The following is a 20,746-nucleotide window of genomic DNA, read 5'->3' as shown; positions in this document are numbered from 1 at the left end:
AAATATTTAAAGGCACAACTGTTAATACATAACAGTTTCTCTCTCAACATATTTCATATTAGGGGCTGCCACAGATAAGCCTTTGCTGATACGTAATAGCCTAAATCAGGGGTGTCAAACTCAAGGCCTGTGGGCCAGATCCGGCCAGTGATGTGGCTAGATTTGGCCCACAGCGCTGCCCTAGAGACAGTGAAGGGACCGGCCTTTATGCCATAGAGCAGGGGTCTCCAACCTTGGCCACTTTAAGACTTGTGGACTTCAACTCTCAGAATCTGGGAGTTGAAGTCCACAAGTGTTAAAATGACCAAGGTTGGAGACCCCTGCCATAGAGCATTCCTCAGTGAATTGCAGTTGCAAGCTAATATGATTTTAGGGTATCTTTATGGTGCATTATGGCTTTGGAGTAAATTTTAGAAACACTAGGACCTGTATTGTTATTTATTTTTACTTCTAAGGTTGTTACCGCTTTCTTTATGAAAGGATTGTGTGTCATTTGAAATATCTGAATACTACTTGTACACTGCTTCATAGTCCTTTACATGCATATAAGTATAGAATTCTCTATTTATATGAAAGCTAGTGATGAAAGTAGTACTGACAACTATGTTAGAACTACTGCTTTGAATAGTTAGGTGCAATATTTCCCACACAAATGACTCTAAAATGACTTCAAAAGTTAAATTGTTTTCCTATGACTAACTTTTTCAGTTGATCATGAGCTTTAGGGCTGTGCAGGAATCTAGATTCAAAAGGCAAAGTTGATTTGGAACATGTGTGGGTGTAACCATAGCATCTGTTGGGAGTATCTTAAACCAAATGTGCTTTTTTCCAGGATTCCATGTCAGCTGCATAGGGCAGCTGTGCAAGCCTAGGAAAAGATGCAGCTTCTTTAAAGTGTTCCTTACTAAGTGCTAGATACCTATTTACAGTATAATGTACTCAAAGTTACATTTTGCCCTTCAATCAAGATTTTTGCGGAAAATAAAATATTAATAGCAATATCAGTAATAATATACTCCTAATAATACATTAGGAGGATTGGAAGGGATTATATATTTTACCTAGTTCGCTCTAGGCTCAGTGCAGGAATTTTGAGCTTGCATCTTGAAATTCGCTCACTGATCTAGGAAGTTTGAATTTAAAACATGTTAGCCATAAATATTCTAGGATACCCAAATTTTATTTTAAAAATACAAATCGCTTGCTGGATCAAGTCAGAAGTCCCTCAATATGAAACTGTCTCCAGTTATTGCAGTTGTTATTATTGCAGTTATTCCAGTTATTTTTCTCTCCCAGTTTCCGGCAAGCTAATGCTCCTAGATGTTTTAAGACAGTTATTTCTCTAACTCTCTGCATACTGTTATCTATTTTGGGTTATCATTATCCTAAAAGTAATATTTTATTAATGCAGGGATGTCGTATTTGCCAAATACGATATTTCATTATGTTTTAATGAAATAGTGTTGGCAAAAAAGAAACAAACTAAAGCCATTACTCTTTTGCACAGTTATCTGAGCTGCTCTGCCTGTGATACGTTAGAACTGAAACAAAAAACTGTTTTATGTAGATTTGTAGGAGTGCCAGATAGTTGCTGATAAGAGTTTAGTGCATTTTAAATTTGCCTCCCAGCCAGATGGGATGAACTACAATAATTGATTGCTATTTTAAATGGGGGAGGGGGGAGGGATGCTCAAGGGCATCTTAAAAATGGCAAATAAACAATGAAGAAGGTTATGGAAATTGCACATGTTTCAGTTAAACCTGTCTGTCTTTGTCAAAATTGGTAGAACTTTGAATGCATGCTACAATATATTTAGTGGACAGGATTAAAAGTGCATCTTTAAAAACCTTTGTTTTCTTTTTAAGCAGAGCACATGCGGAAACTTTCTATTTTAACTTCTTTTTAATGATAACTTTATAAAAAATTACTGCAGCAGTAAAAAAAATATGAATTTAAAAAATAGAAAAAGAAAAAATAAGAATATAATAAAGGAATGACTTCCTCCTTCATCTCAATTAGCATAAGCAATTTTAGTAACTTTCAATTCAGAATAGAGCGGGAAGATATGTTAGAGGTCTTCTAGTCCAGGGGTCACCAACCTTTCGGACCTCAGGGACCACTAAATTCATAATTTTAAATCCCGTGGACCACTAATATGAATCCAGCGCGCCGTTCACTGAAGCGTCTGGACTCCCAGTGATGCGATAGGGTCCTTCAGGCACTTAGTTTGGCCACCTGTTTCTGCAACCTTAAACATTCAAAGAGCCATTTGGACCTGTTTCCCACAGAAAACAGAACTGGGATCTCTCATCTCTCCCCCCCACACTTTGTCTGCCTGTCTCTCTCTTCTCCTCTCTTTTTGTCTGTCACTCTCATCTCTCTCCCCCTCTCTGTCTCGTGTGTGTGTGTGTGTAGGTCTTTGGTTATTCGGGTTTTCTCCCACGTAAAATTGGAAGTGTCTTGGCGACGTTTCGACGAAGTCTCATTCGTCATCTTCAGGCTGGTGTTTACAGCTTCATGTTTCATGCTTGCTCCTAGAAACACGAAGCTGTAAACACCAGCCTGAAGATGACGAATGAGACTTCGTCGAAACATCACCAAGACACTTCCAATTTTACGTGGGAGAAAACCCGAATAACCAAAGACCTACATACAAACACCCGCAAAAACCTCAGAAAACATATATGTATGTATGTATGTACGTATGTATGTATGTATATGATTCTCCAGCACTTTCTTGGTCTCGCAGATGCTTCTTTGGCCTTTGTTGTTGCTGGATGCACCTTGGTCGGTCAGGGAGACACATGACCTGCTATCTGCCCCAAGACACCCGTCGGACCCGGCTGCAGCCGATGCTCTGTGTCATAATGGGCTCCAGGAGGAGAAGCGGACGCCATCTCCCCCATTGTGAAGCACGTTAAATTTAACTGTGCTGCAAGAGCAGTGGGCAGGCCCTGGAGGCACCAACAGCAGCATCGGAGAGAAACAGCCAGCCCAGGCCAGAGTCTCAAGGCTGAGAGGAAGTCAGCCATCTCCCCAAGAGACTGAGGTGCACAGAGCACCAACAAGGCCTGAAGAAACAACTCGCAAGACCCAGCGACAGATGGAAGTTTTGCTCCCGCTCTGGAATATGGAGCGAAACTCCATCCCTGGCCCTTCCCTTCTCAGGCCAGACAAGGAGTGATGGGGAGGAGGAGGGGCAGTGACAGCCAGTGGTGGGTTCAGCCGACAGGAAACTGCAGCAGGGGGAAGAAAGAGCCACGGGTTGCCAACACCCATTGCTTCAGCCTGCCTGCTTCGCCACCCCTTTGCACCATTACCTTGTTCTGGCCGGTGAGGGCTGCGTTACTCCTTGCACATTGCACCTCCTGCAAAGTTGCAAGTTGCATGTAGCTCCCTCTATGGCAGAGATTTCCAGCCCCACCACAAGCTGCCTGGCCAGTCCCATACTCTAGTCACAGGACTGGCCATTGATCACCTGGAGCAGCTCGGGTGCGCTCCAGACCACCAAAATTTTCTCACGGACAACCAGTGGTCCAAAGACCACTGGTTGGTGACCTCTGTAAATCTAATCCAACCCCTTGCTCAGCCCCACAACTTCTGAAGGCAAGCTGTTCCACTGGTTAATTGTTCTCCTTAGTTCAAGGTTGCTTCTCTACTTGATCTGTTTCTATCCATTGTTTCTTGTCATACCATCTGAAAATAAGTTGATCCCCTCTTCTTTGTGGCAGCCCCTCAAATACTGGAATGTTGCTATCATGTCACCCCAATCCTTCTTTTCACTGGCCAAGCCATACCCAAATCCTGCAACTGTTCTTCTTATGTTTTAGTCTCCAGGCCTTTAATCATCTTAGTTGCTCTTTGCACTTTTTCCAAAGTCTCAACATCTTTTTTGTAATGTGGTGACCAAAACTGGATGCAGTATTCCAGTATACTAAGTGGTACAAATACTTAACATGATTTTTCTTCTATGCCTCTGTTTATACAACCAAGAATTGTATTAGCTGTTTTGGCTACTGCTGCTGCACACTGCTGCCTCATATTTAAGTGACCATCAACTAGTCTCCAAGGTCACTCTCACAGTTACTGTTTTTGAGCCAGGTTTCGTCTTACCTTGCTTACTAAAACCTTGCTTTTCTACACATTAAATTTCATTTTATTGGATAGGGCCCATTGTTCAAGTCTGTCAAGATCTTTTTGGATCCTGACCTTGTCTTCTGGGTGTTGGCTATTCCTGCCAGTTTAGTGTCATCTGCAAATTAGATGAACTCCCTTTCTATTCCCTCATCTAAGTTATTTATGGAGACATTGAAGAGTACTGAGCCTAAGATGGAACATTGTGGTACCCCACTGCATCCTTCCTTCCATGTCAATGTAGCATCATTAAGGATTACTCGTTGAGTATGGATTGTCAACCAGTTACAAATCCTTTTGGTGGTTATGCTGTCTATCACACACTTTTCTAGTTTACCAAGAAGTAAGTTGTGGTTTACTTTGTTGAATGCCTTACTAGAATCCAAGTATACTATGTCCACAGCAGTTCACTGATCTACTAATTTTATCACTCTGTCAAAGAATGAAATAAGATTGGTTTGGCATTATCTGTTTTTAACAAACCCGTGCTGGCTTCTAGTTATAGCTTCATTTGTTTCTAGATGTTCGCAGATTTGTTTTTTGATTATCATTTTATTTATTTTGTTATTTATTTACTTATTCCTTTCTCTTAAAATACAACAGATGATTTCTTCTTCCAAAATCCCATCTCTTATCTATATACAAGCCCTATAGGTTATCCTGTTTTATCATTACAAATAGTCCTTAACTTATGACTGAATAATAGAATAACAGAGTTGGAAGATATCTTGGAGGTTTTCTAGTCCAATCCCTTGCAGGAGACCCTAGAACATTCTGGACAAACGGCTGTCCAGTCTCTTCTTTAAAATCTCCAGTGATGGAGTATCCACAGCTTCTAAAGGTAACTGATTCCACTGATTAATTGTTCTCACTGTCAGAAAATTTCTCCTTAGTGCTAGATTGCCTCTCTCCTTGATTAATTTCTATCCATTGCTTCTTGTCCTGCCTTCTTAGGCTTTGGACAATAGGTTGAGCCTTCTCTTCTTTTTGGCAGCCTTTTGTGGCAGCCCAACCGCTATCATGTCAGCCTAGTCCTTCTTTTCACTAGACTAAACATACCCAGTTCCTGCAGCCATTCTTCATCCTTGTTGCTCTTTCCAGAGTTTCAACATCTTTTTATAATATGATGGCCAAAACTGGATGTAGTATTTTAAGTGTGGTCTTACTAAGGCTTTATTTAAGTGGTAGTAAGTACTTCACATCATCTTGATTCTATCTTTCTGTTAATGCAACCTAGGATTGCATTGGCTTTTTTGGTGGTGGGCAGCACACTGCTGGCTCATATTTAAGTGATTGTTCTCTAGAACTCCAAGATGCCTCTCATAGTTATTGCTCTTGAGCCAGTTTCTACCTATTCTACTGTATATCTGTACATTTGGGTTTTCTTGCTTAAGTGCAAAATCTTACTTTTCTCACCATTGAATTTCATTTTGTTAGATAGGACCCAATATTCAAGTCTGTTGAGATTCTTCTGGATCTTGAGCTACCTTCTTGTGTGTTTGGCTATTCCTGCCAGCTTAGTGTCATCTGCAAATTTGATGATTCTCTCCTGTTTCCTCATCTAAATCATTTATGAAGATATTGAACAGTACTGGGCTTAATACAGAATCCTGAGGTAGCGCACTGCTTACTTACCTCCATTTAGATGTAGTTCCATTAAGGACTACATGTTGAGTGTTGTTTGTCAGTCAGTTACAAATCCATCTGGTGGTGATGCTGTCTATCCCACATTTTTCTAACTTACTAAGAAGTAGGTTATGGTCTACTTTGTCAAATGCCTTATGAAATCCAAATATACAGCATTTCTCTGGTCCACTAGTTTAGTCACATTGTTAAAGAATGAAATAAAATTTCTTTGGCATAATCTGTGTTGGCTTCTGGTTATAATTTTGCTTGCTTCTAGGTGTTCACTAATCGTTATTTGATCTTTACCAGGATTTCCCCAGATATTTATGTCAGGCTGATTGGTTTGTGGTTTCCTAGATCCATTTCCCACCCACCCACCCACCCACCCACCTTTTTTTTTTTTGCTGATGCAAACTGCATCAGGTCTTTTCCAGTTCCCTATTAGTTTATTGGTGTTTCAGGATCTTTGAAAGATATGATTCAATGGTTCCGAGATCACATCTGCTAGGACTCTAGAATGTAATCCAACTGGTCCTGGTGATTTGAACTCATATAGGGTGGACAGGTATTCTCTTACCATTTTGTATTCCTAGTCTGTCTTTACAGTTGTTTTTGGTAAATTGTGCTATTTTTTTCCTTTTGCGGGAAGACAGATGCAAAGAATGAATTAAGCAGTTGTTTTCATTTCTTTGCTTGCCATCATCTCCCATTAGTGGACCAATTGTTTCCTTGGTTTTTGTTTTGTTTACATGTTGAAAGAAACTTTTAAAATTATTTTTTACATTTCTTGCAAGTCTTAGTTCATTCCTGACTTCATCTTTGCAGTTTCGGGCTATATGCTGGTATTCTGCCTTAGTTATGTGCCCCGCTTTCCATTTTTTATACTTATCTTTTTGTCTTTCAGTTTATCAGAGAGTTCTTTATGCATCCGTGATGATTTCTTCTTGAATTTCTTATTTTTCTTTTTCAGTGGTATTGTGGTGGACTGGGCTTTTATAATCAGGCTTGGAGTTTTCCAAGCCTCTTGAGTTGTTTTTCCCCGTTAATATTTTCATCTATTGAATTCTTCTCAAGCTCTCTCTAAGTTTGTTGAAATCAGTTCTTTTAAAGTTGAAGACACTAGCTTGATTTTGTTCTATTGCTTGTGTCTGCATTATATTGAATTCCAATATGACATGGTCACTCTCCCCCAAAGTTCCTGCAACTTCCATCCTCTCTATCATTTTTAAGTATTTTAAAGTCTTATCACTTCACTTCTGATATCAACAAAAATCCATTAAGAGTCACCAGAGATAAGATATCTATTTTAATTTCGATCAAATAAACCAACTTTATGTTCCTTCCTTTTACTTTTAATAATCTTGATGTTTTATCCCTTTAAATAAATCAATAATAGAATTTATTGATTTATTTTCATTTTTTCTTTGTCCCTTCTCACAAAATTATTCAAATGTTTAACAAGCCTTTTTTGAACAATGAATTTTCTTTTAAATACATTCCATCTACGGAAGCAGACACTGTTTAACTTCTTGATGCATTGGTTCAAAAATATTCTTCAGTAAGTCCAATGTTATTTTGCTTCATTCTGTATTTGTAAGTTGAATTTAAGCATTCTTTAATTATAATTTTTAGTTAACTTCAGTGTCCAACCTTCAAAGTTCCATCCTGACATGCTTCTTAATAAATAATTCAAAACAAAAAGCATTTTGTCATAGGAAGGAGTTTTATAATTAATTCTAAAATTTTATTTCAAACCTGGACCCTTAGTTTTATTTGAATCTTTCCAAAATCAATGTTTTAATCACTTGTTTCTGCCAAAAAAAAATTAGAGTCCAAATTTGCATTTAATACTTTTTTTTCTAAAGATCAAAGGGAACTGATCCAGAGTTTTAAGAGTACTTTATCCAAAGGTTCCCAATAACTGAAAAGAAGCTAATTTCTGAAAGTGAGTAGAAAAGGAAGTATGTAAACCCAATGTCCTTTTAAAGGAGACAACTAGTTTAAGCAAGATGGCTATTCCCTCATCCCCCAGAGTTCTTAAAACTAACAGAGACCATTGGTCTTGTGTCCAGAGAAGAATTATGAAGGGAAATCTACTTGCTAGGTTTTTTTCCCCTGATTATTGGATCCACTTTTTAATAAAGCCATCTTCAGTTTGCCATTTCTTTCCCGAAAGTTTGGAATTTTCTATTTTAACTTTTTCCTCTAAATATTAATCTATTCTGAGCATGCACATTTACGTATCCACAAGTACGTATCCACTTTTAAGAACTTTCATATTTGCTTTGAATACATAGCTTATATACAATAGCCATTTCATAATCATTGCTAACCATTTCACACTGAGGAATTTTTTGAATCACATTTTTAATGTGTCTAAATATATAAATATATGGTTCTTATTTATTGCATGACTATAAGTTACTTGGAGTCAAAATGGGTAGCAGAGAAGTCAAATAAATAAATAAAGACTTTCTGAATAGATAAGTCTTTTCTTTCTCAGATAAGAAAAGACAGTGAGTAAAACCATTGTGCAGATAGTCCTTACTTAGTAATCACAGCTAAGACTGGCAACTGCAGCATGTTGCAGAGTTTCTGTTAATGTCCTGACATCTAATCTTCATAACTTAAAGTATTCCTTTTTAGGATTCATGTATCATTCTGTTGTGTGTGTACTTGGTAGAACAAATGAAAAGTATCTCTAGAGATACATTTCCACCATTATTAATTTTTCTCCTTAAGGAATCCCTTATTATAACGTGTTGAAAGTTATCATTTGACAGTGTTTGAGTTGTAGGGTGATTTAAAAAAAAACTATATTTGATATATGCAATTTATGAAGTTATATATTTTACCCTATTAAAGATACTATATCTGATTTTTAACACCCTTCTGACAAATATTGCTACATGGTTAAGATCTGCATAGCTTGAGATTGTTTAGGAAAAGAGATGGAAAATGATATACACACACAGATACAAATTGTGCTGGAGTTAAAAAAGGAAGTAAACTTTGAGTAAGATCTCTTCCTCTTTTATACAACCCAACTCTACCCGTTTGTTTCAATATTTATATTGTAAATTATGAAGCAGTCATTATTATATGTTATCTGTTAAACTTATTTGCTGCCTGTTTCACTATGGGGCTATTCTAGGTCAAGGGTCCCCAACCCCTGGTCTATGGACTGGCATCGGGCCATGGCATGCCACAGCAAACAAGGAAATCCCATCCGTTGGATGCAGGCAGCACGCAAAACCACGGCTCCTCCAGTCTGTGGAAAAATCTCGGTCCACGGAACCAGTCCATGGTACCAAAAGGTTGGGAGCCACTCCTCTAGGTGGCTTACAAAAATGTAATATGTTATATCAGTTGTATTGTATTATATTATATTATAATAAAATATAATATATTTAATATAATATATAATATAATATAATAAATATATAACATATAGTTATGTTATTATTAGATGTCTTAATGTTAATACCTAATCAACTAGCTATTTATTTATATGTTACATTTATATGCCTCCTATAGACTCTGAGAAATCATGTTGTAGATCTCACATTAGCTATCTGTACTTCACAAATACTAAGGTTAGTTTTGTATATAATCATTTCTTGGATTACCTGTAGAAAAGTAAGGCTACTTTCAGTCTATCAGTCTGTGAACAGTATTTTCTTGTGACAATTGCTGTGTTACAAACGAATATAGGGATGAATGCATAACTAGTCTAATAATAGAGATGATGTATCAATGCTTTATAAATTATTCAGTTTTATCTTTCTGTTTCTGTAGTTTTCTAGTCCTTGTTACTGACAGATTAATAGAAAGTTGTGCAAAAATACAGCCTTTTTGCCTTTTTATGCCAGTTTGCTGTGGTGGTTAAAGCATCAGCCTAGAAACCAGAAAACCGTGAGTTCTAGTCCCATTGTAGGCATGAAGCCACTGGTGACCTTGAGCCAGTCAAATATCTATGGAGACACTCAGTAATCCAGGTCATGGTTGTCCCAAAGGTGGTTTTCAAAAGACAACTAGATCTTCTTAAGTTTTCCTTGAAAATGTTTCACTTCTCATTAAAGAAGCTTCTTCAGTTCTTCAGCCAGTCATTCTTCTCTCAATCCTAGGGAAGAGGCAATGACAAACCGCTTCTGAAAAACCTTGCCAAGAAAACTGCAGGGACTTGTCTAGGCAGTTTCCCAAGAGTCTAAACACTATTAAATGGAAGGGAAAAAGCCTTTTCGATACTAATGCCAGTGGAGATTTCCAAAGGGTGCAAATGATAGCAGAGTCCTGCAAGTCAAGACTTCAGAATACACTTTATCGTTTATCTCCCTTTCCATCCAAGAACTGGTGGGGGAGGGGAAGGCCCTGATCCTAAGGAATAAAGAGGCCCCTTTCATACAAGGACAGAAAAGTGAAATGTACCTTTATTGAGATGGGCAATTATAGATGGAAAACAACTATCTGATTTGATGACAGGGAAGGAACCCATAAACTTTGGATTTAATTTGTTCAGTAGTCAAGAGGAAGATTAAACCTTAGTGAACAGTTATATAAAATCTCACCCCCAACTTGCAGTATTGGTACTTCTTGCCTTTGCACATTGGTTGCATATATGTACAAAGCCTTGGCTAAATCTAACAGTTCTTTTAAAAGGATCTTTGTCACCTGAGGAAAAAATCAAGACCCTCAAAGATCTGTAGAGGCAGGAGTTTTAAAGGGCAAATGATGGAGATAATAGCTATAAACCATTCAGAAGGCAAACGTGTTCAAACACAGAGAGGAGTCATCTGCAAATTCTATAAATGACAACAAATCCAAATGTCCTGTTGATAAAAAAAATGTACAACACAGCAGAATATTAGTTTTTTCTAATTGCCTATTCTAAATCTAGTCTGAAAACAGGTTTTCCGAATATCACTAATTACTTATGAGATTATAAAATATATTATGTCACTTAAAATTATCTAAACACTTAAAATTTAAGCTAACATATATATTAAGAACCATAGTTAACACAGTAAAAATTATTGATTAAAATTGATTTAATACTAGGAATATAATTTCCCATGAGATTATTTTAATTCACATGAAGTTAAAATATAGGCTCTGTGGATAGAAAACCTCATTTTTCAGCTATGATATAAATCTATGTATTAGATTATAGTCTAGGAATGGTTTCCATTAGAATTTAAAGGATTCTAACTCAAAAAGAAGTTACAAAGTGATGTGGACATCAAAGCATATTCTCATAGATTGTTTAACCATTCTTTCAAGGAGGGAATCAAATAATTTCCAGTAAAAAGCAAATAATATCCTTTAAAATGGTAAACTGCTTTGCTTTTAAAACCCTTAAATTTCTTAAAAGTAACCCGCACTGGCACATTGGGTTTGTAGCCCTAAAGATACTGGTGCATTCACAGGTTTGTTATTTCTGACCTTCTATTTAGTCAGCTATGGTTGTCTCACTATTTAAGCATATCATCGTGACAATATAGTTTTAATCCTGATGTAATTCATTTTTAGGTCCTTTCTCTTTTTTGATGACTTTACCCATCATTTCAATTTGAAGGAAAGCTCCATGAGGTCATTTGAGAGACTTCATGTAGGGCTTTGTATATTCAGTATAACATTGCTCCTTGACAATGTCCTGTTTAGCCATGGAAAGTTTCATTTTGTCCTTTCTCCTGCCTCACTTCACAAGAGCACTCAGAACACTGTTGAGAAAGTATTCTAGCCAGCCGATAGTATAGAAGCCATGATTTTAAGGAGAACGATGTCTCTGTCTCAGCATGGTCTGCAAGACGTAGAAGGCGATGCTTTTGGTCTGAGCTTGTTTGCTGTAAAACAAAGACAGGCTTGAGTGAGAAGTTCATCTGCCCAGGTCCGAGCAGCGGACCTTTGATAGGTTAGACCAGATCCTGTAATTAATTTTTTAATTGTGCACTTTCAGCTTTCTCAAGACCAAGGAGTCTGTTTCTTTCTGTTTGCTCCAAAACGCAAAACGTGGGCCTAAATTTTTAATTAGCAAAAGTGAGTGGTGAAAAGGGAGAGGGGCTGAATAATATAACAAACCTCAGTGGAGAGCAGCTAAGATGTGTTGCCATGACAACAAGTTCAGCAGGCTGCCAGCGAGCATGTCAATGGGCAGTGCAGGGAGGGAGCTTTCAAACAGTGCCTGCTTGCCACAATGTGATTGGTCACACCTCTGTTGTCTTTGTGTGAACCAGGGAATGCTGGGTAGAGCCCAGAGTGAATGCTCAGTTTGTCTCAAAGCAGCGGTGAGGTAATGCTTTTGAATCTTTGGGGATTATAGAATGCATCTTTAAAAGGCTGCAGAGTAGATTATTTTCATTCCATTTTGGACTAAATTGCCTGCCTATGATTTGCAGGGTTTCTGTCTGTACTAATGTGATAAGAGGTGGGGAACGTAGGAGATCAGTGTTAAGGTTTATCTGATTGCAGATTGATTGACATTATTTAGGAAGAGCTACTTTCAGCATCATGCCGCCGTAACGCTCGGCATAGTTAGAAACGTGGTGGCGTTACCCTTTGTAACCCATCATAAAAGGGCTGATGTTGGAAAGTTTGGAATTACTTTCTCCTCCCCTGGAAGGAGAAACCAAATTATTTCATGAAGTGATTGCTTGGATTTGGGTAGTTCGTTCGGTTACATAGCAATTTCCTATAGTCAGTTCTGTAGCCTGTAAATAATTCCTCTGTGCAGAGAAAAAGTATGTAATGTAGTTTTAGCACCTGTTAATGGTCTGGAAATACGTAGCTATTTAGAATGCTAAGAGCAATTATATGCAAATATATTTTGTGTTATTGTTAAAAACAGTGACTGTTTCTAAGACCAAAATATACTATCAAGTTATACTGTATGTGTATTAAAAATAGACCCTGAAGTTAACTAGGAATTATATGATTCTGTTTCTGACTAAGCATCGGAAGAGGATTTTATAATACTTTGAGCCAATAATTTTTTTTTAGAAATAATTGCTGTGCTTTGAGTTACATCATGTTGTGGCATCACTTTCTTGAATGTTTAGTTTGGCCTGTTTGAGCACATACATAACCAAATCAAAACAGTTGCTGCATTATCAGATTTGCATGTTGCAAATATAAATTCACATGTGATTTGCATTAAATACATAGTTTCAATATTTATAAAAAAATATTTCCAAAGAAAGCTTAGCAAATTTCCAGGAACGAAAGAACACAAGAAACGACTTGATTATTTAGGGCACAAGACTAGCAAAAGGGTTACTCCATTTCCACACCACAATGTTGATTAGCTGCAGTAACTTTCCACATTGTGGGGTCTGTACCTAAAATGCACATGAGATGTACTTCATGCTTCTTTTCAGTCTGTAATGTGTGTCCTTAATTGAGAAATTAATAACAAGTTCAATTTTAAAGTGACCCTTGGTGAGACTGACCTATTCCTTTTCCTGTAGCCTGAGAGAGAAACATACAGAAGCAAACATCAGAAAGATAAAAGACATATTTAAAGAAAAGGAGTGGTGGGGGGGAAGAGAAGTAGAAGTGGAATCTGTTTTGATTTCATCCTGCCTACCACTGGCTCTGACTATCTATATTTGGTATGTAGCCCCCTAGATAAAATAATTCATATGGGAATGCGGTACTTAAAGAAAAACAACTCTTTGTCTCTATTCCAGCACCTTAGTATTTTGGACATGAACAATTTATATACCCTTTTTGCTGCCCTTTACTATGATGGAAAATAACCTTTTAAAAATATAGGCCACATGGATTAGAATATAGGAAAGCAAGTACCGGTATGTGGATTTCAATGAATAATTGTTAAAGGAAAAAAATATAAAATTATTTGGTTAGTGGACAGCATCCAAAATTGTAAATTATATATATTATGCTGATAGGACAGAATATCTCAGAGTTGCTATGAGTATCAATGAAGCTAATACAGTAGGTTTTCTGTCATGAATCTGCCTTGCTCCGTGGTGAAAAGTTTAAAAGTTTTTATAACTTAGTCTAGCAGTGGGGATTAATATTGGAAACATCCAGGTCATCCATAATGGGTACACTTCTAAGAACAATGTTATCTCCTAATTCAACTGAAAAGAAAAATTACCTCTATCACTTTTTTTCTCTTTCACATAGGACACTGTCATTGGAATTGCAATTCTTGCCTTGCTATAGTTTTCTGACTAATAATTTGTACTGTTATAGCTATTATGTTTTTTGTTTTTTGTTTTTTTAAAAAAACCTGGTTTCTCTCTTCTTATTTAGGAAAAAGGATCTGTGGCTTAACTGGAAATTTGGCGAATAGCCAAGAACACAGAGTGCAGTAAAGTCAGAGTGAAAAATCTCTCTGCCCCAGGGAAGTTAATGTTGCCAGTCAGGTAGACATACCGGTATAGATAATGAAATGTCCAACAGGGAGACAAGACACATATATAGATGGTAGAAATGTAGTTCGTAACACATTCACATATGCAGTTAGGTTTTTGTATTGAGAATCTAATCCAAAACAGAAGTGAATATTTGTTCTTCGTGTGCATGTCTATGTATGTGTTTATGCATTTGTGTGTAAGATGTTGAGTATTCCAGTGGCCCAAGAAAGAATGTCAATTCAATCTGTTTTTAGTCAGTAGATTTCCAGTATCATATAAAATTGTATAGTAAATTAACATACCCTCTGAAAAATATTTGCTCCTTTACTTGTGTGCTTGTTGTAAAAGTTGATTGTATTTATTACATCATAAACTTGCATTTAAATTTATATCCACTTGATTTTTAAACCTGTTTTCTTTCTCGTCTATTTCAAGAATGTTTGGCATGTTCTGTTTATGAATGATTTGAACTCACATTTCCTAGAAATATTTTGAGATTATTAAGATTAATATAATGCAATCAAATCTGGTATCTGGCTTTGGAAAAACCAAAGTTTAAAATCTTACATTGTGAAGCTTCCAGTTCCTCATAGAGTTGCTTCAGAGACAAGTATGAGCCTGTATACTTTCAAGGAAGGGTATGTGTGTGTGTGTGTGTGAGAGAGAGAGATAATGTCAGAAATAATTATCCAACTTGAATTTTCAGGAGTGTTATAGTTATTGCTAAATTGGGTAATTCTGTTTGCAAACTTTTTTTATCAAAACACATTTCAATACTTCATTAGTTTTCAACGTATATTCTGTTAACTGGGCTTATTTTTTAAAAAAGTTATTTATACTCCAATCCCATTCATATTTACTAAACAGTAAACTTTATTGTTTTCAGCAGGCTTATTTTAAATATATATGTATAGGGCTCATTTAAGTTGTATTGGAGTGATAGGGAATGGAATAGCTGAGAAAATACCTTGATAGTACTGGGAAGAAGTAGTTCACCAAATAATAGAAGATAATAGAAGACAAATATTTGATTATTCTACCAGTTTTCCCCTGGTATAGCTTTTAATTTAAATTTCAGTAATTTTGAGTTCAAGCCTTACAATTTGTAATCATTGTTGTATAGTTCCAATTATTTTAGATACAGTAGCAATAACATTAATTTACTATTGTGAGTTTCTAGGAATTGTATAAATACTGAAAAATAATACATTTCTTGCCCAGTGACCTCCGACCTCATGCATGCAATACAAAAACAAAACAAGACATGAAAGGAACAGATTTGGGAAATGATTTGTTTATAACAAATAGGAACTTTTTTCAAAGACCACGTTGATTGATAAAAGCTAAAGTGAGAGTGGAAAGAATGTATAATAACTGTCCATATATCAGGCTTTAAATATTACTCTAGCTGGAGCTGTTCAATTGGTGCTCCTTGAAGGTTCCCCTAGTGAACACAGGATGAAAGAGTATGTTACATCACAACCAGATGTTGTGTTAAGGTGACTAATTTATTTAATTTCTTTATTTAAAGCATTCATACCCTAGAAAGTCTCCCAGATCTGCTTACAAATAAAAATGAGACTATGCCTTCAACAGTACAAAAGGGAAAAGGACTCCGGAAGGAATAAGGAAATCAAAACAAATGAAGGCAAGTTACTAAATCTTATAATGATAGATACAATACAGAGAGGCATAATTGCTCTTGTTCCAGAGACAACCGAAATTAAACAGTTCAAAAATGAAGGAAGCCAGAAACGGTTAGTCTTTTAGAGTTTGCTGTGGTAGATGACAGTTTGGACACAGGTATAAAGTCTAGTGAAATTTGCTTCGCAGATAATCCTGTTTTCTTTGTCTACTCCTGATAGTGCCTTTGAAAATAGCTGTTTGATAATCTCCTCATCCCCAGACTTAGTATCTACTTCCAGAGGCTTGTTAATATATATGATAACAAAACAGATTTCATTAAAGGAATTTGAGTGGCAAATATTAGAACTGGAAACATATGCAGGCAGGCTTTCAGGGATGCAGATACTCTAATAAATAAATTTATTGCAAAAACAAGCAAATTAAATAATTATATAAGAATTTCAGTGACTACATAGTCATTGAAATGCTTGTGACATATTCTTATACCCTTTTTCCTATCAGTGCAGTACAACAGGTTTGAAGTTTCTATGTTTTAGATGGGAAGACAGTACATACCTGCCATTTATTATAGTAATGGCTTAGTGCAATTTCAAACTTTTTACTTGTAGCCTTGCCATAATTAACTGTTTGCCTGAGGCTGTCTGCATTGACTACCACCACTAGCAGCTCAGTCTCGAGACCCATGTTGTTCATTGGACATGTCTCAGTTTTTCTGGGTTGTATCTTGCAGGCAAAAGGAGATGCAACCTAATAACTGCATTAAGTGTTGACCAGTGTTCTATCTTATTTCAGTGCCCTTCTTTGGTTTGCCTTTCTTATCATCGGGCAAAATTGTTTCATCATTGTTCATCACACTGTAAGTGCAGAGAATTAGTAGGTGAACTTATTGCAACATCAGGGGCTGGAGATCTGGTATCTCCCATATGTTTAAAATCATCATATACTGGGCTGGGGGGAAGTGAGCCTGTTTCCAAGGATCTTGGAAAATGCAGCACATGCTTGGCAGTTGCATGAGGAACAAATGAGCAGTGCAGAGAGAGCTGTTGCACAATCTACAGGATTGTCCTGAAATTGATATAAATTTCTCTCCATACGACTGCTTCTACGTCTATATGGGTGGGAGTGGTGGAAAACAATTGCCTGTGCCTAGTGGGGAGGTGGGCATTACTTCCACCATATGGTTGAAGTGGAGGCAGCAACCAGCAATTTATTTAATAAAGCAAAACTTGTTTTAATAATTTTCAAAAAGAGGAGACATAGACTGCTGTTTGTTGGTGGACTGTGCAGGATGTTCAAAAAATTAGTTGTGCTATGTTTTTATCATTCACATTCCTTTTATGTATTGGCCAGAGGTACTTAACAAGAGGTTAATCTTGTTAACAAATTACATTCAAATTCATGGCTAGAAATCACAATTTCTATGCCTATAAATAATTGGCTTCTCCTTACTTTGTAATAGAAGTTAAGATCCAATTACAGAATATATGCATTTCTCAAGAAGAACGATGAAATTTCTCTAGAAATAAATTGCAACTATAGAAGTATAGTTTAATTTAATATTTATAATTTGGAGAAAAAGTTGCTCTTTCCACCAGTTGCATCTGTTGCAAATTCAGGTAGTCTTCATTCAGTGCCAACCTTACAAGTAGACCATACAGGAAACATGACCCAGTAAACTAATTCCACTTCACTGTAAGGCTACACTAACACAGTCTTGCAAGTCTGAAAGTACTTCTCTCACTTTGCCCCCTTTACAGCCCAGGAAACTAGAGCGAGTCTGGTTCCTACTACAGGTTAAGCTGTCTTTTATCAGCTTGTCAGAAACCATATATACCATTATATTTTTGTGACTACAATTAAGACCAGAAATTCAGGTGTGAAACAAAAAGATCACTAAGTGAAACTTCGTTCTTATGGTCTTATTTCAGCTTCTCTTTACACTACTTTACACACCTGCAAAAGGATTTGTTTGGCTGCAAGGATTAGTTACAAAGTTACGTTTAAGTACTGACATAACTGAATGGCTCTCCGGCATGATTGCTAAACTACCTGTACAATTCCACTCAGAATGCAAATTTCAGAATAAGCTATTGCTAACTTGGTTTAAGGTTTACAAATTCCCAGTTTATTTTATCCTAACCCCATCAAATCAATGTCTTCTAAGAATTCCTATAGGTTTGTTTCCTACCTTTATTATTTTTATAAATAAGGCAGCAAACATATCTAATATTCCTCCCTCCTCTTATTTTTCCCACAATACCAACCCTGTGACGTGAGTTGGGCTGAGAGAGTCAACCAACTGGCTTTCCAGGATAAAGCAGGGTGTTCTATTTTCTGGACTGGTGGCAGAAATAAAATTTAATATATCTGATTTCAATAGAAAAGTTGTTAATGTAGTTTAAATAAACAAGTAAATAAATAAATAAATTACTGCAAAAATAAATGTTTCTTTGATTAGCCCAGGAAATTATCAAAGATAGAAACTAGTTATGCCTCACTTAGAAGACCTTTCTAAAGCTGGGAGTCTTCACTTAGAAGGTAGCAATATATCGTATCTATACAGAGAATATAGGCCTCTGAAGTCTTTGGGTAGAAATATCTGGAATGCTTTGGGTAGAGTTGGATAAAAGGGTAAGTAAAGGAGTCCCTGCAGATTTTACTCCACTAGTCATTGCTGACAATAGGGACGGTACTTATCCTCATTTCAAGGCCACTGAGCCAGTGCTCTCCAAGACATTTCCATGGTCCTGTTACCTTCTCACCAAAGTGGTACCTATTTATCTGCTCGTATTTGCATGCTTTTGAACTGCTAGGTTGGCAGGAGCTGGGGCAAGGACAGGAGCTCATCCTGTTGCGGGGTGCTTGAGTCTTGAACATGGGCTGCTGGCTTTCCAGCCAACAAACCCAGCATCTTAACTGCTGAACCATCGTGCCACCCACGAGTTGGGTAGAAACATGGAAATAAATGGGATGATAGATCCATTACTAAAAATTATCTTAGTCTTAGAGAGAGAGTCTTAGTCCTTTTTATTATTTTATTTATATCTGAGCAAATTTTGGGTGAGGGGGCATATTTAAAAAGTAAGTTGAACAGTGTTTTAATAACACCATTAATGCAGCTGAGAGCCAGATTTTTTTTTTATTTTTTTTTTTTTATAAAAAAGTTTTTATTGGTCAAAAAAGATTTATGCAAATACATATCAGGTATGGTAAATTTTCATTTTTCTTATACATGATAAGAATTTTACTCAAAATTTTAAACACATACAACAGCCATATGGCAAGCAGGTGATACGAAGTAGCTAAGTTTCAATCTTACATACACAATAAGGAAGGGTCAAGAATAATCAGAATATCATACGAAAGAGAATAAGGAAAACCAACACAATACCAAATATCTTTGTCATTTCCTAGTTTTGGATCTCAGAACTCTGGGTTCAGCCTGACCCAACTCCAGGGCGCAACAGCGGCAGCCGCCTCCGCCCATGGTCTATAACCTCCCTTCTTCAATTCCTGGGTCATCTAAATCCAGGAGGGCTTTGTGTTCCTCCACGAGGCCGCAGCCTCCGCAATTGTACTAATTTTTTCGTAATGCCCTCCCGGAAAATCATCAATCCCTCTGGCATCAGCCATCTGAAGCCCACTCCTTCTGGTACAATTTGCTTGATAAACAGTAATATTTCTTTCTCATTTCACGTACCTGTCTGGGAATCTGCCTCAGAATGGCTATCTCCCTGCCCCTATAAGTCAGTGCCCCACTCCTATGTTTTCTAAGAATTTCATCTCTCGTCTCTCTTTTCACAAATTTGACATGAACCTCTCTAGGAACTGCATGCGTGCGTGCATATTGTGAATTAACTCTATAAACTCGATCCACATCCCAATTCATAAAATCAACACCTCTCCCAAGAAATTCTCCCAACAGTTTAGTCACAACATCTCTCAAGTCTTCTTGGTCCACTTCTTCCAAATTTTGAAACCTAAGGAAATAAGACATTTTATCCATCTGTAGTCCAAGCACAGCATTGCTTGTCGTCTCCCTCTTTTCTGCACTGCCCGCATCTCACCCTCAGACCTTCCACTTTCTGCTTATTTTCTGCTGAGACTTGTTGAGTATCCTTTAAATCCTTTTGGATAGTCACAATTTCTGCTCTTATTTCATCCAGTTTCTTGTCCATATTAGATAACTTTTCCAGAATTCTCTCCATTTCTCCAGCAGTTGGTCTCTGACCTTTTGCCATTTAAAAAAAAAATTTTTTTCAAAATCCTCAGGCAGGCACAGTATCCTTATAATTTCCTCCGGATCCACCAGGGGGCACTCACAGGAGCAACGAGTCCAGAGTATAGTTAATCAACCAGGAAGCCGAAGGGAAGTGATGTCATCAAAATTCTCATAGTGAAGGCGGAAGCTGGACGCCACCATTGTTCCCCAGAGGGAGGGGGGGCCTCAAACCCTCCCTCCTAAATTTCTCCATCACCTCTTCTCTCCAGAGCTCCACAAAACCGGTAATCTTGTTATTTTAAGTTCTCCTCTCTCCAAAGTGATTCGTACTCCTTCCAGTCGCAGGGGAGAAAAAAAAAACCCCCCCGCACTCCGGAGTACTCCACTCACATTTGCCGATATTCCCTTCCCTTCTTCATTCCTCAATTCTTCTCCGTTCCCTGTTCACCACCAGGCTGCTGCAATTATAAATCCAAAGCCCCGGTGTCACCGGGCACAGCGGCCCAGGCGACGACCAAAGTAATGGCCGCGGCCTGTGGCCTCCGCACCCCGCCGAGCCTAGGACGCGCCAGCATCGGTCCCCCCAGTCCTGTATATCGGCTGGGAGACCCCTGGCGAGCCGTCCGTACGGCAGGTGTCCTTTTCGGAACACCTGGCCCCTAAGGGCCTCGGCGGCGGCCGGATTCGGACACTGGAGGCAGGAGAAGCCTTCCAGACGTCCGTTGCCACCGGACA

The 20,746-nt window shown here is 37.5% G+C and overlaps 1 protein-coding gene across 7 annotated transcripts in view; it reads left to right on the top strand.

Moving 5' to 3' along the window:
* STOX2 (storkhead box 2) overlaps positions 1-20,746 on the top strand; it is a 197,626-nt gene that overhangs the window by 145,788 nt on the left and 31,092 nt on the right. The window contains exons 1-2 of one of the 7 annotated variants that reach the window (XM_058192793.1): positions 10,983-14,151; positions 15,674-15,790. The exons of 4 other annotated variants lie outside the window; for them this stretch is intronic. In XM_058192793.1, coding sequence (XP_058048776.1) covers positions 15,718-15,790 — 73 coding nt within the window. In that variant the 5' untranslated portion in view covers positions 10,983-14,151; positions 15,674-15,717. Of the gene's footprint in view, positions 1-2,554; positions 2,688-10,982; positions 14,152-15,673; positions 15,791-20,746 lie in introns of those variants that run through there. 2 more of the 7 variants (XM_058192794.1, XM_058192792.1) reach the window with 2 other exon arrangements.

Source organism: Ahaetulla prasina, chromosome 8 (genome assembly GCF_028640845.1).
Source record: "Ahaetulla prasina isolate Xishuangbanna chromosome 8, ASM2864084v1, whole genome shotgun sequence".
In the NCBI taxonomy this organism is placed as follows: domain Eukaryota; kingdom Metazoa; phylum Chordata; class Lepidosauria; order Squamata; family Colubridae; genus Ahaetulla; species Ahaetulla prasina.
This window is presented reverse-complemented; position numbering and strand designations above follow the sequence as displayed.